Source organism: Mytilus galloprovincialis, chromosome 4 (assembly GCF_965363235.1).
Source record: "Mytilus galloprovincialis chromosome 4, xbMytGall1.hap1.1, whole genome shotgun sequence".
NCBI lineage: Eukaryota > Metazoa > Mollusca > Bivalvia > Mytilida > Mytilidae > Mytilus > Mytilus galloprovincialis.
The window spans coordinates 7998384-8014189 of record NC_134841.1 but is presented as its reverse complement, the minus strand read 5'-3'; the positions used below and the strand labels follow the sequence as shown (position 1 = coordinate 8014189).

Sequence of the window (15806 nt, the reverse complement as noted above, 5' to 3'; positions counted from 1 at the left end):
ATAAAACAGCTGCAACATAATTTTTTTTGTCGACTTAGACTAACGGAGAGTGTACTTTTAATTGAATAAATTTATAAATTATTTAAAAGTATATTATTACTCCAGAGTTTATCCGAGTTTACCTGTCAAATAAATACGCGCAAATGTAAGAAAAAGCTGCGTGGAAACGTTATAATTTTTGCGAGCAAATGTAATGGTAATGTGCCAAAACGTAATGCACCGGTGCGGTATGTGGTTTGCTCATTGTTGATAGCATACGGTGACCAATAGTTACTGACCATGTCATTTGGTCTCTTGTAGAGAACTGTCTCATTGGATACTACATCTCAGTCTTAACTGTATATTATATATCCAGAAAAAAGATGAGTGAGGTGACAAAATCCCGCTTTAAACCTTGGTATGCTACTCATACCGTGAGTACAGTACTTTATTAAATAATTACTAGAACACACCCGCGAAATCGCGGGCATTCAGAGCGTAGTTTAAAGTATGTAAAGTGTTGTTCAGTGGCGGATCCAGAGGGGGGGTTCCGGGGGTACGCACCCCCCTTTATTTTGGCCGATCAATGCATTTGAATTGGGACAATCGGGACATATGTTTTGCACCCCCCCCCCTTTGCCCTGGGCTAGCACCCCCCCTTTCGAAAATTCCTGCATCCGCCACTGTTGTTGGAAGAATTTAGTAAAATATTGAATGACTGGAGAATTTCAGCAAAAGTATCATAAGTCATATATAGGTTATTTGGGACAGGAAAATGCTTTTTTGGTTTTTTTATCCCTCCTCCTTTATTTCCAAAATTCCCAATTTTTGGTTTTCTATCAATTTCAATATGAACATAGTTTTCATTTAGTATGTTATGAACATTTAAGTAAGGAGCCTGTAATTCAGTGGTTGTCGTTTGTTTATGTGTTACATATTTGTTTTTCGTTCACTTTTTGTACATAAATAAGGCCGCTAGTTTTCTGGTTTGAATTGTTTACATTGTCAGTTCGGGGCCTTTTGAAGCTGAGTATGCGGTATGGGCTTTGCTCGTTGTTGAAGGTCGTACGGTGACCTGTAGTTGTTAATTTCTGTGTCATATTGGTCTCTTGTGGAGAGTTGTCTCAACATGGCAATCATACCACATCTTCTTTTTTTTGTAATCAATGAATTTTGTAAAAGATTTAATGACTGGAGAATTTCAAAAAAGGTATCAAAAGTTCACATGAATATTTTTAGCGCTTATCTGTATATTATGAACATTCATTACTATATAAATATAGTGTATTTACTTTCAATTCTAAGTTTACTAATCGATCCCTGGTGGTCATTGATATAGTATATACAGACCCTCTCTATTTAATAAACTCTGTGACCGCCGTGGATAGTAAACTTGAAAATGATAGCAGATAGAATTCTGAAAATACACTTTATTTTTTGTATATGTATGTTCAAAGTATACAGAAAAACGCAAACCGGAAGTCTAATCTGACTTAAAATTTTGTCCAATGACGGGACAATATCCGGATGCCTTTTTTCTCGTTTTTCTCCCAAAATAACTCAATCTGAATAATCATATGAATGGATGACAAATGCGACTATGCACTGTACCTATAGGATACAGAGGCGTGTTGATTAATTTATTGTGGAAAGGAGAGAAGCGACACCAAAAATGAGGTCTTCTCGTTTAGGCAGCAACCATTTGATTTTCTGGGGGGGGCTATGGTTTTTTTTTCTGGACAAATTTTTTTTTTCGCCTGCGGCGAAAAACAATCTATTTTTTTCGCGACAAGTCGAAAACAATTTTTTTCTTTCAATTTTAGCATTACATATAGTGGCAGCTGAGGGTGAAACAAACAATTTTTTTTTCTCAGAATCAAAAACAAATTATTTTTTTTCTCCAAAATCTGGAAACAAACTTTTTTTTCCAAAAAAAACCATAGCCCCCCCCAGAAAATCAAATGGTTGCTGCCTTAATAGTATAGATAATAATTTGTATCTGATACTACTATAACATACTATGTGTTATAGTATTCTCAGTTTGTATGCACGTAAAACAGTTTATTGTCAAGGGAAGTAATATTATACGATTACTGTCTCAAGTTTGGTGAGGTAAATATGTGATTTTATTGATTTTTCCCATTCTTAACAAAATAAATTCAAGACCCCATCCAAACATATAAAAATTTCAAACCTTCCCCTTCATCATTTCTAAAAACCTTTATTTATGACCCAAAACAATACTTGGTATCACTTTTTATCAAAAGTATTTATACAAATGATGTTTTACATGTCAAAATGTGTTGTTATTTTTTTGATATGCTAAACAAGTTCCTGTGAAAAAAAATCCCCCTGTTACAAAATTAATGTTCTTTACGAACATTTTGGTGCGTTGTTATATTCAAAATTTAAATTGGGATTCATCTATATTTTAGTTGATTTTGTGTGAGAATTTTCTTATTAGTGATAACTTTTGTAATTTTCGGGCCTTTACACAGGGTTGAAAGAAAAGTCCAAAGAGGTCCATAGAAAAAAATATGGCAACGAACGAACGGTGCCACCAGGAAGATCTTTCACCAACTCTTGAAAGTTAGCATTAGAAATGCGAGAATGTAATGACATGCTGATTTGGTGGACAATTTTGCCAAAAAGATGAAGAAAGGAAGCGAAAAATCGGGGGAAACAAAACCAGATGTTGATAAAGCGAAACGTGTTTACAGGTGCACCTCAAATAAAAAATGAAAAAATTACGTTGAAAATAAAACATAGTTTCAAGTACATATACCTATAATTAACTGGGTTTTCATTAAATTTCAGAATCCGCCATCTAAAGGCTAAGTGGTAATAAGTAGATTTATCAATTATAGTTTCATATTATTATCCTTACATCGTATATTTTATGATTTGGATTATATTTTTTTGTTGAGGAAGGTTTCTGCAGATATTTTCAGGTTTGTTCGAGACATCTGAGATTGGTGCTCCGGCTAGTGTAACTTTTGTAAGCAAAACAATCTGAGTAATTATAAGATTTTGCTTATTTCACCAAGAACAATATTAATGTCGGAGGACGAAACATGTTTACTGTTCACAAATGATGACCTTTATTTCCCCTATAACATTTTTTAGTTGGGTTACTTCTGACAATTTATCATGTGAGAAATCAGAAAAGCAAAAGAACCCTGCCTCAACGAGGCTTTGATTTGGCCATGTATAATGTATAAATACGTAGCAGTGTCCTGTTCAAAATAAGAACATTCAATTTGATAGGATATGACAATATCATCAATACTGCAAAATTAATTCCTTGTCTGACAGCTGGAATGCTTTCGTCCCACACAAGATTTTTTTTCGGGGAAGCATTCCTACAATCAAGAGTAACATGGAAAACTTATTAATTTATGCTTCTAGACTTTAAATGAAAAGGGTCTTCAACTCTTATTTTAAAGTTGTTTTATGGCTTCTTTACTTTAACAAACCAATAGCCATGTTAAGGTGGTACCCAACACTTTCACTAAAATTAATTTGGCTTGTTTAATTTTCATAAAATTTTGTCAAAGTATTTACTAGCTTTGACCCTTTAACAAAAACATAAAAATTTCAAAAAATTTTGAACCAACCGTTTTGTCAGAAAAAATACACTGGTTATACAGCAGTTTGACATGCATCAATTTTGATTATTCAGAAGCTTAATATTCCCTTTACAACACAACGTAATTAAAACGTTAAGCTGACTTTACAGAGTTATCTCCCTGTAGTGTTAGGTACCACCTTAAATTGATTGTTTTGTTTTAAATTGTGGACAAACTTGCCTTTTTCAAAATTTTCATTTGGGAGCCTTCATGAGGTAAATCCACCACAAATGGGGACAGTTGGCAGTATGCTTGTATATCAAATTATGACAAAGTATACATTAGTAAAAAGAAAAAATACAAAAGAAAGTTTTAATTCCATCTGGAAAACCAACTGGTCATATGAATTTAACCGAATGCGCAAAATAAATTGAGTCAGTCCAACAGACTTTTAACTCAATCGCTGTAAATTTCAGGTTTCATTTGTAAATTTATGCTTATAGATTCACTAAACAAAGCTATTGTGTACTTAAAAAAGCAATGATTAACATTTTAAATCTTATTATATTATACTTATCGAATCGATGGGGTAATTGAAAATGTAATGGTAATTAAGTGTAATGCATTACAATTTTCCATGTAATTGAATGTAATGTGTAATTGAGCATTTTTTTAATTACATGTAATGGTAATTTAATTAATTACATTGAAAAAAGCATGTAATGCTCAATTACTTTTGAATTACATTTCAATTACATGTACTTTTATTGTGTTAAAGATGAGGATTTGTGTTTAATAATATAAATTGTTAAATTATATTTATTTTTAAAATATTGATATCACATACTTCTTTAATATATGAAGTCTGTAATTTATTCTGAAGGTTTTATATTATTTATTTGACCTACAGAATTTTTTTTCTGAATAGTCTTATGATTAAAAAAAAATGTGAGAATATTTATATATGTGTTGTTCAGTTTTTTAGAAAGATCTTTGTTAACTAAATAGATTGACAAGTTATTAACCACCTTGTTAAACAAAACCCCAAAAAATGTGTCATAGTGAATTTTTTTTCTTATGCAGGTATTTAGAATTTAAAATCACTGCACACAATCATTTTGTCAAATTATTATACACAAAAGGATTATAGAAATAAAAATTAATAGCCGTAAAAACAAACAGCAATTAATCAGATTAAAATGTCAAGGGACAATGCCACTTTTACATGTATTTTTATCTAATTAGTGAAATACATGTATTGCTAATATTTAGACATTATGTACATTGTTTGTACCAAACATTATTTTCAATATTGTAACAAGCACACTATTTAATATTTTTAAAGTAAAAAAAAACAAACTTTTAATTTATTTATAATTTCTTTATTTATATTATGCTTTATTTAAATGATTTCATTTCTGAGTTGTCAAAATACCCCTTAATGTATTGGCAAGTAATTATGAACAAATTCCCTCTCCTATAAACACATCTTCTTATTATGGAACTTCCTTGTTCTGATCAAGCAATATCTGCCACATAAGCTCCTGTCGAAAAACTTTCGAATTTGCTGTCAAAGTGTTCAGACCAGAGATATGCAGACTAAATGACAAAACATTAAAATTACTAATGATTATCAAATGCAACGCTTAAACTATGCTTATCGGTACGTCATGCATATTTTACACATGGATTTTATATACATGTATAATATTGTTAAAAAAATATTATGATAAAATGTAATGTGTAATTTAATTAATTACTTTAGTAAAGTAATTGTAATTTAATTAATTACATTTCAAAAACTATGTAATGTGTAATTAGTGTAATTGATCATTTTTGCAATGTAATGTGTAATTTAATTAATTACATTCCAATGTAATTGACCCCAAGTCTGTTATCGATATATAAAACTCCTTAATAAGCCACATAGGTTAAAAAATTGTTATCATTTTGCACCTCATTTGTAACAATGGCGGATTGTCCTTCTTGTCTATTTAGTCCGTGTGCGCGTGAATCTCCGTGGACAAAGTTTTAATACAATTTCACTGGCCAGTACGGAGAGTGACCAATCTCTGTGTTATAGCAATCTTAGGAGACATGTACATTTGTAGTCAGATGGGATTCATTAGTAGTTTCCATGTGGGAAACTATCAGACCAATTTTTTGAGGTCTGAGGGTTTTAGCTGTTCCCCTAATGGATTGGTACAAAATGTACATGTAGTTTCTTTCCGAGATCCTTTATCGTAGGATTTTCGGCTTTCCTCTACCAGGAATACAGCTGGGCATTTAGCAGTATCATTTTGGATTCCAAGTATGTCCTCTCAGGTTTTGCTTTCGTTGTCTATGCATTTGTCCGGCATACAGGGTGACCTTATCCTTTATTTTGTATATAATGTTTTTTTTATATTATGCATTTTTTTATATTTTTGAGGATGAGCGAGCAGGTGAGTGGGTGTTTTTTCATGCTTTATTACATTGTACTTAACAGGCTGTTATTTGAACTTGGAATTATTTTTAATTATGGAATTTGCTTAAATTCTTGTATTGAAATTCTTAATGAATTCCATGTTTATTTTGTACTATAATGTTCTGTGCTGCGCACAACACTTTCTATTACAAAGAAAATAGTATATTTTCACTAGAATGTACTGTGCCGCACACAACACTATCTAACCAAAATACATTGTATGGAAAGTGTTATGAACCACTCAAAACATCATAACACCAAATAAACATGGAATTTATTAAAAAATTTAAACACAAGAAATTATGCAAATTCTATAATTAAAAATAATTCCAAGTTCAAATAATAGCCTGTTACTTGTTGTTTTGAATAAGGTTAACTTTCTGGTAGTAAGACCTGTCACGGCCAGGCTGGGAAACTGGATAGGCAAATGCTCACATTAAATCTGTACCGATACAATGTGTTAAATGTCTTCCTTTTTACACCGGTACCATAACCCATGGTGGTGCTCCTACTAAAGGAGGAAGATACAGAACATACATACCTAATAAACCCACAGAAAGCCCACTTTTCATTGTTAAGTTGTTTTAATTTGAGGATCAGTTGATTGTTTAGGTTCTTTTTCATTCAAATATTTCAATTTTGATAGGATGGAGCCTTCATTCGAATACATTGTGCAATATTTATGAAATAAGTACATAGATCCTCTCTCTACTGTTGTATAAATTGGTATTATTTTGTCTGTAAATGGAATTTTCCGAAAAGATATATGTGGCGTAATATGCTAAACACCCACGTAATTTGATATATGACGTTGTGACATAATGACCATTACATTTGGGACCCATAGGAGAAAAACTTTTAACACTGTTTAATCTTCGGTCTTTTACTGTAGAGAGAAACAGTATTGAGAAGAAGTTTTCATAAATTTAACCATGGACATATGTGTCCCTCCAGCACTGCCTGTGTGGACATATGCATCCCTCTAGCAGCAAGAGGGTTAAGACTAAAAAAAGCATAATCTGGGACAGGACCCCCCATTTCATGAGACCTTTAAAGATGGTAGGCCAGTCAGAATATTATTTTGGGATGACTTTGCATTGTAAATTATAATTGTATATATAAATCGTAATTATGCTTTATAAATTAGCATCTTGTAATGTATGCATGTAAAAGGATGCAAGAACAAATCAATAATTTCTTATTCTATATTTTGATAGAGCAGCACTTGAGGCCATCAGAAGATTAGATGAAATTTCTAAACAAAAGAAAGCATACAGAGAAGTGTTCCACCAAGATGCTGTAGGACTTCGCAATAAGTATGAAAAATGATACACTTGATGCTGTTATACTTTGTAATAAAGCTACAAAAAAATAAAGTGTCTTGCCTCCCGACTGTCCCAATCTCATACCCTTATTTTTTTACATGTATTTACAGGAAAGTTGTTTGAATAGGTTTTCTATTCCTATTCATGTTGCATACCTGTCAATTGACCCGTATTCTGCGGGTGTGACCCGAGATTTTCACAATTCTGAGGGATCACCCGGAACACCCGCCGGGTCATTGAAATAACCCGGGAATTCCGAAAATGACCCGATTTCACCCGTATTTCTTAGCCTTGAGATTGATTTCATAAGTAATATTCCTTTGAAATACTGGCAAATTCGTAATTCTTCCATGAACAGGAAGTTCATCTAGCTATGTAAAAGAGGGACGAAAGACACCAAAGGGAAGTCAAACTCATAAATCTAAAACAAACTGACAACGCCATGGCTAAAAATGAAAAAGACAAACAGAAAAACAATAGTACACATGACACAACATAGAAAACTAAAGAATAAACAACACGAACTATGTAAACTGTCAAATTAAGTGACCCATTAAGTGCATGGCTTCACTTGACAGCTTTGGTGTCAAACACACTGTTAATTAACACCAATTACCTTGCATTTTCATCGTCACAGGTTGACAGGTATGATGTTGTCACCTGCAAATATAAACAAATGTCAATCAGACTATTACCAAATAAGAATAATGAATCTAACTTTCTTCTCTTATAAAATGTTCAGTAATGCTCATTTGGTATTGGTTATGAGTATATCCTGGTTCTGCAATTTACCTGTATCTCTTTTAAGGGAGTTGAATTCGCTTCTCAGTTTCAATATAATTGGCTTTTCAAAACATTAGTTTATATTGGTTGGGGATTAATCAAGGAATCAAAAGAGCAAAAAAAATATATAGGTCAATGTGCTTGTTTTCGAAATATTAGCCATTGGAATTTTGGCCGGAAAATATTCTCTCTTGACTTTTCATAGCTTTATCATTGACAAGTTTAACATCTCAAAAACTATTAAAAAATAATTAAAATTTTATAAGACTTTTACAGATGGCTTACAATTATACATGTAAAAGATTTATAAAAAGAAAAAATGGGGGTCAATGGGCAATTTTTTTAAAGGATTTCAAATGGATAAAACCAGAGGATTTTGAAATTTTGAAAAAAATCCCATAAAATGACAAGCAAACTTCCTTAAATAAATGAAAAAATAAATAAAGAAATATCTACCTACCCAATACCCTAATACTTTTCAGTTTAGAGGAGGGAAACAAATATTTTTATATGTATTATTCATTTCAAAGTTGTACTTCAAGGCAAATAAGACTTGAGTCAGTTTTGAGAAATGTTAAGCTACTTTTTTTTGAAAATTATAATACCACATCCAAAACAATTTTTTTAAGATAGCACAACATACAAGCAATATAGCTTCACATAACCATGGTGCTTGAATTAAAGAACTCTGTGTTAAATTGATCATTGTTCCTTTGTATACTGAAATGCATTTCTTTGTAGACTTAAAGAATATTGTGAAAGACTTATGTTTTATAACCCATCTGATTATGGGAGAAAGGCAGAGGAAGTTTTATGGAGGAAGGTCTTCTATGAAATAATACAACTGATGAAACATAACAGAAAAGTATGTATACAAAATGTTAAATTTTACTCTGATAATTTACCTGTTTGGCATATAATACTGTCCATTTTCAGCATCAATTCTGTACAAATGACATTCTTTGCCAAATAAAGAAAAGTACATCATGTGTTTTGTTAATTTTATAAAATTAATTTAATTAAGCTTTATATATAAGTTTTACACCTCAAAAAAAATCTAGAGAAACTATGTCTTCTTTTAATATTTATGATTTGAGAAGTACATGTACAGTGATGCAGCTAATCTTTGGTTGCATGAGACCAAGGGGGCAGACTTTTAGAGGGTCTTCATTTGACTTCTTTGTGTCAACCCATTGACCTGGAAACATTTTACTGTTTGGGGCTGTCAAAATTGAAAATCTTTTGGTCCTGGTTACCTGGTCTTCAAAATCAATTATGTAGTTAAAGGCATTGAAAACAAAATGTTTGAATGACCCTTTTATTGCTGGTAAAAGGTAAAGATGCTGGTGTAAACAGATTTCAATTATCTCTGTGTTAATCCAATAATCATAAGTCATGTGATCATAATTATTTTGTACTTCTCAGGATTTATAATTAAACATAGCTATGAAAGTAAACAAAAGTAAATTTCCAGTAACTATTGCAAGTCTTCAGTAACTTTCTATATCTAGTAGATAACTCTGATAATGACATGACTCAGTAAGTGTTATCGGGATCCATCTATTGGACGCATGGTTCATGCAATAGCATGTCCAGGACGTGAAAAAAACCTTTCAGACAAGAAAACCATAATCCAACCCCCCCTTGATATTAAATGGTTGCTCCCTTATAACATATGTTTGTCCTATATACATTTCAGCACATCAGAATGGGTAGTTCATTAGAAGCAGCATTCCGCACACATCTGTCATCAGCAACAGGGTACTACTACCATCTGTTGTTTAGATTGCAACAAGAATTTGGTCTCAAATTTAATGGTATATTAGATTTTAATCTTGTACCAGAACAGAAAACAGGTTTGTCAACTTAGAATAATGTTGAAGAAATGATTTTTGTGATATACTGAATTTTCACCATTTGTTTTATTCAAAATAACTATAAATTCAAGTAAACAAACTACCTTTAAAAGAAATGCATTATGATAACAGATTTTTAAAAATAAATTTTAAACTGTGAACCAACATGAAAACAATTCTTAAATTTTGTTTGTTTCAGTAATGAGAAAAATGGGACTTTCTAACAGTGTAAAAAAGCGTGACTTTGGTCCAGCAGTTCAAGCTTGGGCCATAATGGCTTGCCATAGGTGTTTGGTCTGTCTTGGTGATATTGGTAAGTTTTTAGGTAAAAATTGCAATCAAAACCTTATGGGATTGACTTGATAACTAAATCTTCCAAGGCTTATCACTTTTTTTTTTAACTCAAAATAGAGTGCATTGATCATAACATTCTGTACGTCCTATCCATGAACATTTCCAGAAATTTATAAATGTAAAATATGCTCAGATATTCAAGGCGCATTATGATGTTACACTTGTCAAGAAAATAACATAACTTTTGCAAGGTCCAGGAGTCTAATATCTGTTCTAAAAATAGAATCATGTCATTGTTAAAATCATCTTTGAAAAATTTGGAGTTATCTTCCTTTGTCTAGAATGTCTGTTCAATCAACTACAACCAATGCAACAATTAATTTTTCTTCCCACTGATAAATTGAAGCAATCTTTACCGTTCAGTGCTTACCAACACTTTAATTACTGTAATATGACAGGGGATGATTAAGCATGTTTTTATAGAATTTGATGTCAGTGAATGCAGACAAATTATTTTGAACTTTACTATATAGGATTGATTAGACTTGCACTGTTATTAGGTCCTTAACAATGATGTGTCTGATAGGTGTTATTAGTGATCAGGTCAGACTAACTCAAACTTGATCTGAATTTCAACTTAATAATCTTTAATCATGTTAATAGTATTTCCAGTTTTGATAATTCCTTCTTCTCCTTTTGTCCCCTGCACAGAGGACATAAAAATACCAAACAACTTTCCATCTGTCCTGTCTTGTTAGGGCTCTGACATGAACAATTCTTGCCAGATTTATATCATATCAGCAAAATCTTGCAAGAGTGTGATAATCGGTGCTGATCAATTATATCGAAGGGGACTTTAGGTTTGCACTCTTACTATTAATCTGGTCTGTCTGTCCATCTGTTAGTCCGGCAAATCAGTTTTCCAGACTTTTTTTCTTTGTGCTTGAAGATATTGATTTGATATTTGGTTTATTGTTTTATCATGACAAGTTACAGGTCAAGTTCAATTTTCACGATTTTAAGCTTTTCTCTTTGTTCAATTAGAGCCCTTTCCCTAGAATTAAATTTTGGATGAAATACTTTATTTCTGTTCAAAGGGAAGTAACTCATTTTAAAACAAAATTAAAAGTCCAAATGACATTTTTTATTTTTTTCCTTTTCTTTGGTAAATTGTTGGAAGAATTAAGTGGTAGTTTTGTTTGTCATTCTTGAAGATGTTGATTTGATAATAAGTATACAGTTTTATCATGACAAGTTACAGATCAAGTTGGAATTTTGTTCTGTTCTGATGCTTATGTGGAGAGTTATGGTCTTTGGACATAGAAAATTCACTTAAAAAATCAAATTTCAAGTTTTTTTCGTCATGCTTAAAGATTTTAACTTGATATTTTATGTAGTTTAAACCATGACTAGTTAAAAATCAAGTTATCACAATGAATTTTTAACCGGTAGGGGACTATGTATATGCCATGCAATACTCACAGAATATATAATGTATAATTTTTACCAGAATTTTTATGAAACATACATCATATAGTTTATATTACGCTGTAGTAATAACTTTTAAGAATAAAACTAGTTTGATAATGATCTACCTATTTTATTTTGACAGCGCGATATCAACAGGATTTTGACAAAGGATTTAGTAAGTCGTCAGCGGAAAGATTTTACTACCAGGCTATAGCCCTTTGTCCAGAAAATGGTATGTCATAAAGATATTTTTTTGTTTCACATTTTTAAAATATGCAAACTTTTAAAATGAGTACATTGAAATTGTAAATAAATTATTATTTTTTTTCATATATTTATTTAGCGATTTTAATATATTTTTATGTCACTTGTGATCTTTTGTAAACTGATTTTACATTTACTTTTAAAAAAGTCTGAAAATGTTACTTTGCAGTATGCTATATGAAAAATGTACTAGTTCAATACTTTTTATTGAATTTTGGAGATGTCACTCTTATTCTTTTAGAGTTATGCCCATTACAAATGTAAAACTTCTAAATTTATTCATTTCCATTTCTTTTTCTTAAGTTTGCCTCAACAAAATGTTATGAAACTTATACACAATGCTTATTACCACAAAACACAGATCAATTTGAATTTTGGTTGCGTCAATTTTAACTTTCTTGAGTTATGTCCCTTGATAACTCTATATACAATCCCCATTTATTTTATTTTTTGATTTATTTATTAATGTAATTGATGACATTTAGTAACAGTTTTACAGGCATTTTTATATGGAAAATAGTGATTTGAAAAATATATTTTTGGATTTCTAAATTTGAAAAAATACAATAATCAAAGAATTTTTATATCAACTAAAAGTCTGATGATTTGGATTGATACAGAAATGATGCTTTATTTCAGAATGAGTATTATTATTTGAATAGATATAAGAAGATGTAGTATGAGTGCCAATGAGACAACTCTCTGTCAAAGTGAAAATTGTAAAAAGAATGTTCACATTTATTAAATCACCCAAAAGGATGGGTCCCATCCATTAAGTTAAGTTCACATTTATTAAATCACATAAAAGGATGGGTCCCATCCATTAAGTTAAGTTCACATTTATTAAATCACCCAAAAGGATGGGTCCCATCCATTAAGTTAAGTTCACATTTATTAAATCACCTAAAAGGATGGGTCCCATCCATGAAATTAAGTTGCTTATTGAAGTACCTGTAATCATACTTTAAAAGATAGTATATAATTATGTTGTCCAGTTGAAATTAAAAAAACGATTAGAATCATAAGATGCGTTTTTGATGTGATCCATATTTAACCTTGTTTTATAATAAGTCACATAACTAGTTTGTGTTTATGATGCAATACATTGTGATCACTTTTGTTTTATAGGAACACCTCATAACCAGTTAGGAACACTTAGTGGATCGAGATATTACAATGTGGAAGCATCTTATTACTATATACGATGGTAATTATTACTATGGGAAGTGGTAAATTTATGTTCGGCTTATGACAACTACATATAAGTTGATATTTGAATTTGAAGTCAATTTGAATTATTAAAAATTGTTTGAATGTTTAAAAGAACTTCAGTCTCTGGATACAATACTCAATTCTTTAAATTTGCTTGATTTATTAAAAGAATATCAGATGAATTTATAGTAAATTGTGAATGGAAATGTGGAATGTGTCATAGAGACAGCACCCCAACTAAAAAGCAAAAAAACTACTCTACTAAAGGCCACCAATGGGTCTTCAAAACAGCGTGAAAATCCTGCATCCACAGACAGGCTTCAGCTGACCACTAAACAAAATTGTGTACTATGTTTAGTGCAAATACAGTAGTATTCTCTTGAATTGTTTCACTTTTTTTTCCCCCTTTTTTTTGGATTGTTTTTAGCTTGCTATACAGTATGGGCTTTTTCATATGTATTGCTCTTCAGCTTCCTGTTTCCCAAAAAACTTAAAGCGAGCCACAATGTGACCCTTTTTGGCAAGTGAGGGCAGTGAATGAGCAAAAAACTTTACATTGTGTGGAGTGACTGATATTTTATGATATATGCAAAAAATGCAAAAATCTGGTTATCATGCAATTTTCTGTCTTTTCTCCTCCCATAGACCATGTAGACTATGTTTTACTTGACAAAAGTAAGCTTGATAATGTCTCCTCACTTGTTATGATTTTGTTGAAAAATTTCACTCAGACATTGTGACAGCGCTGATAAGGTTGCCTCACGTCTCATAGGTGTGATACAAGAATAAAATGGCAACAGAGTTGTGATATAAACTAAAGAGAGGACTATAAATAGAAATATCCCACATTTCTACAAACTAAAGAGAGGACTATAAATAGAAATATCCCACATTTCTACAAACTAAAGAGAGGACTATAAATAGAAATATCCCACATTTCTACAAACTAAAGAGAGAACTATAAATAGAAATATCCCACATTTCTACTTGTTATTTTTATATAAAAGACTTTATTGTATATTTCAAAAAGTTCATATTACATTCTGAGTTTAGCAGTTTGAAATGTGATTTAGTTGAGATGATGAGATGTTTATAAATGTATGTTTTACTTTTCTACCCTTTGCTTTAGTTTGGTGTGTGAAAAACCATTTGAGGGAGCCGATGGAAACTTACAGAGACTATTTGAGAAAAACAATAAACGATTAGTAGAATTACAACCTAATTTATCACTTCCACCTGAAGTTCAAAGGTAGCTTTAAGTCTTTGTTTTTCTAATTTCTGACATTATTATAACAATCTGCAGTCATATTCCGAAACTTCCACTGTATTTTCTTGTGTAAACGAAATCAACATCAATATTTTTAAGGGTACACTGCATTCCTCTATCTGTTATAGCATATTAACATGGTGGGGGCTATATATAGTTCTAATTATGTATGAGTAGCTGTCATAATATTAGATAAAAAAGAATCCATTCTTCTACAAATTGTTGTTTTTATTTGGAAATGACTTTCACTTATTCCATTAATTGTCTTATCAAATGAGTTTAACAAACTGTAGCTGGAGTCCCATCAAACATTAATTGTAATCGATGACTTATTGTAAATTTGCTATACCAGCAGTCCTACTTGTAGAAAACTGGATTATCAGGAAAGACGTATGTGCTTCTATGTTTAAAATTTGGGGATTAAATTAATGAATATATAGGACTCTAAAGTGTGATGGGGACGCTAAAGTACGATGGTCATGCTAAAGTGGGATGGTCTACGCTAAAGTGCAATGCTTCCATACGCTAAAGTCTGATGGTCCGCGAAAATATCGACGTTAAAAATCAGTTGGATCATGACGTTTCAAACCAAAAATGTACATGCCGCTACAGATAGATTAAGAATATTTGATCAACATCTTTTTTAAACCATGTGTGTAGAATATTGATGAACTGTGTGAACGGCAAGCTACGCCAATTATCGAAATATTTCTAAATACGAACAAAATTGTTAAAATATGATTTAACAGGAAATACAGTATTTTGTCACACCTTAATTATCTTTTTAGCAATTATTACGTGGTTGGTATTCTATTAACAATCAGTCCAGTATATCATTAAGCCTACATGTATCACATATGTTATACCCTAGCATACTAACTTTGCAAAAAGACTATTTTTTAAAAATCCATGTACTTTAAGGTTTAAATCCCTCGAACCTTACCCTATTGGTGCATTGCACTTTAGTGTGATATATCATAGTACTTTAGCAAACAAACAACCATGGCACTTTAGCAAGAGACACCTTCGTACTTAAGCGTAGACCATCACACTTTAGCGTAACCATCGCACTTTACAGTCCTACAAATATATTCCACAAAAAAAAATACTTCTTTTGTCCTTGTTCTGCTGTAAAAGAAACATAATTTACTATGTTTTTATGCCTAACCTACGCCTACGATAGTAGAGGGGCATTATGTTTTCTGGTCTTTGCCTCCGTTCGTCCGTCTGTTTGTTCGTTCGTCCGTTCGTTCGTCCCGCTTCAGGTTAAAGTGTTTGGTTGAGGTAGTTTTTGATGAAGTTGAAGTACAATCAATTTGA

General features: G+C 31.5%; 1 protein-coding gene across 2 annotated transcripts in view; it reads left to right on the top strand.

Moving 5' to 3' along the window:
* The first annotated feature begins 2487 nt into the window (after window positions 1-2487).
* LOC143071285 (nonsense-mediated mRNA decay factor SMG5-like) overlaps window positions 2488-15806 on the top strand; it is an 83081-nt gene continuing 69762 nt past the window's right edge. Inside the window, exons 1-8 of one of the 2 annotated variants that reach the window (XM_076245505.1) lie at window positions 2488-2699; window positions 7233-7331; window positions 8865-8988; window positions 9823-9979; window positions 10179-10292; window positions 11886-11975; window positions 13136-13214; window positions 14349-14468. In XM_076245505.1, the coding sequence (XP_076101620.1) occupies window positions 2632-2699; window positions 7233-7331; window positions 8865-8988; window positions 9823-9979; window positions 10179-10292; window positions 11886-11975; window positions 13136-13214; window positions 14349-14468 (851 nt within the window). In that variant the 5' untranslated portion in view covers window positions 2488-2631. The remainder of the gene's footprint in view (window positions 2700-7232; window positions 7332-8864; window positions 8989-9822; window positions 9980-10178; window positions 10293-11885; window positions 11976-13135; window positions 13215-14348; window positions 14469-15806) is intronic. The other variant, XM_076245504.1, reaches the window with a different exon arrangement.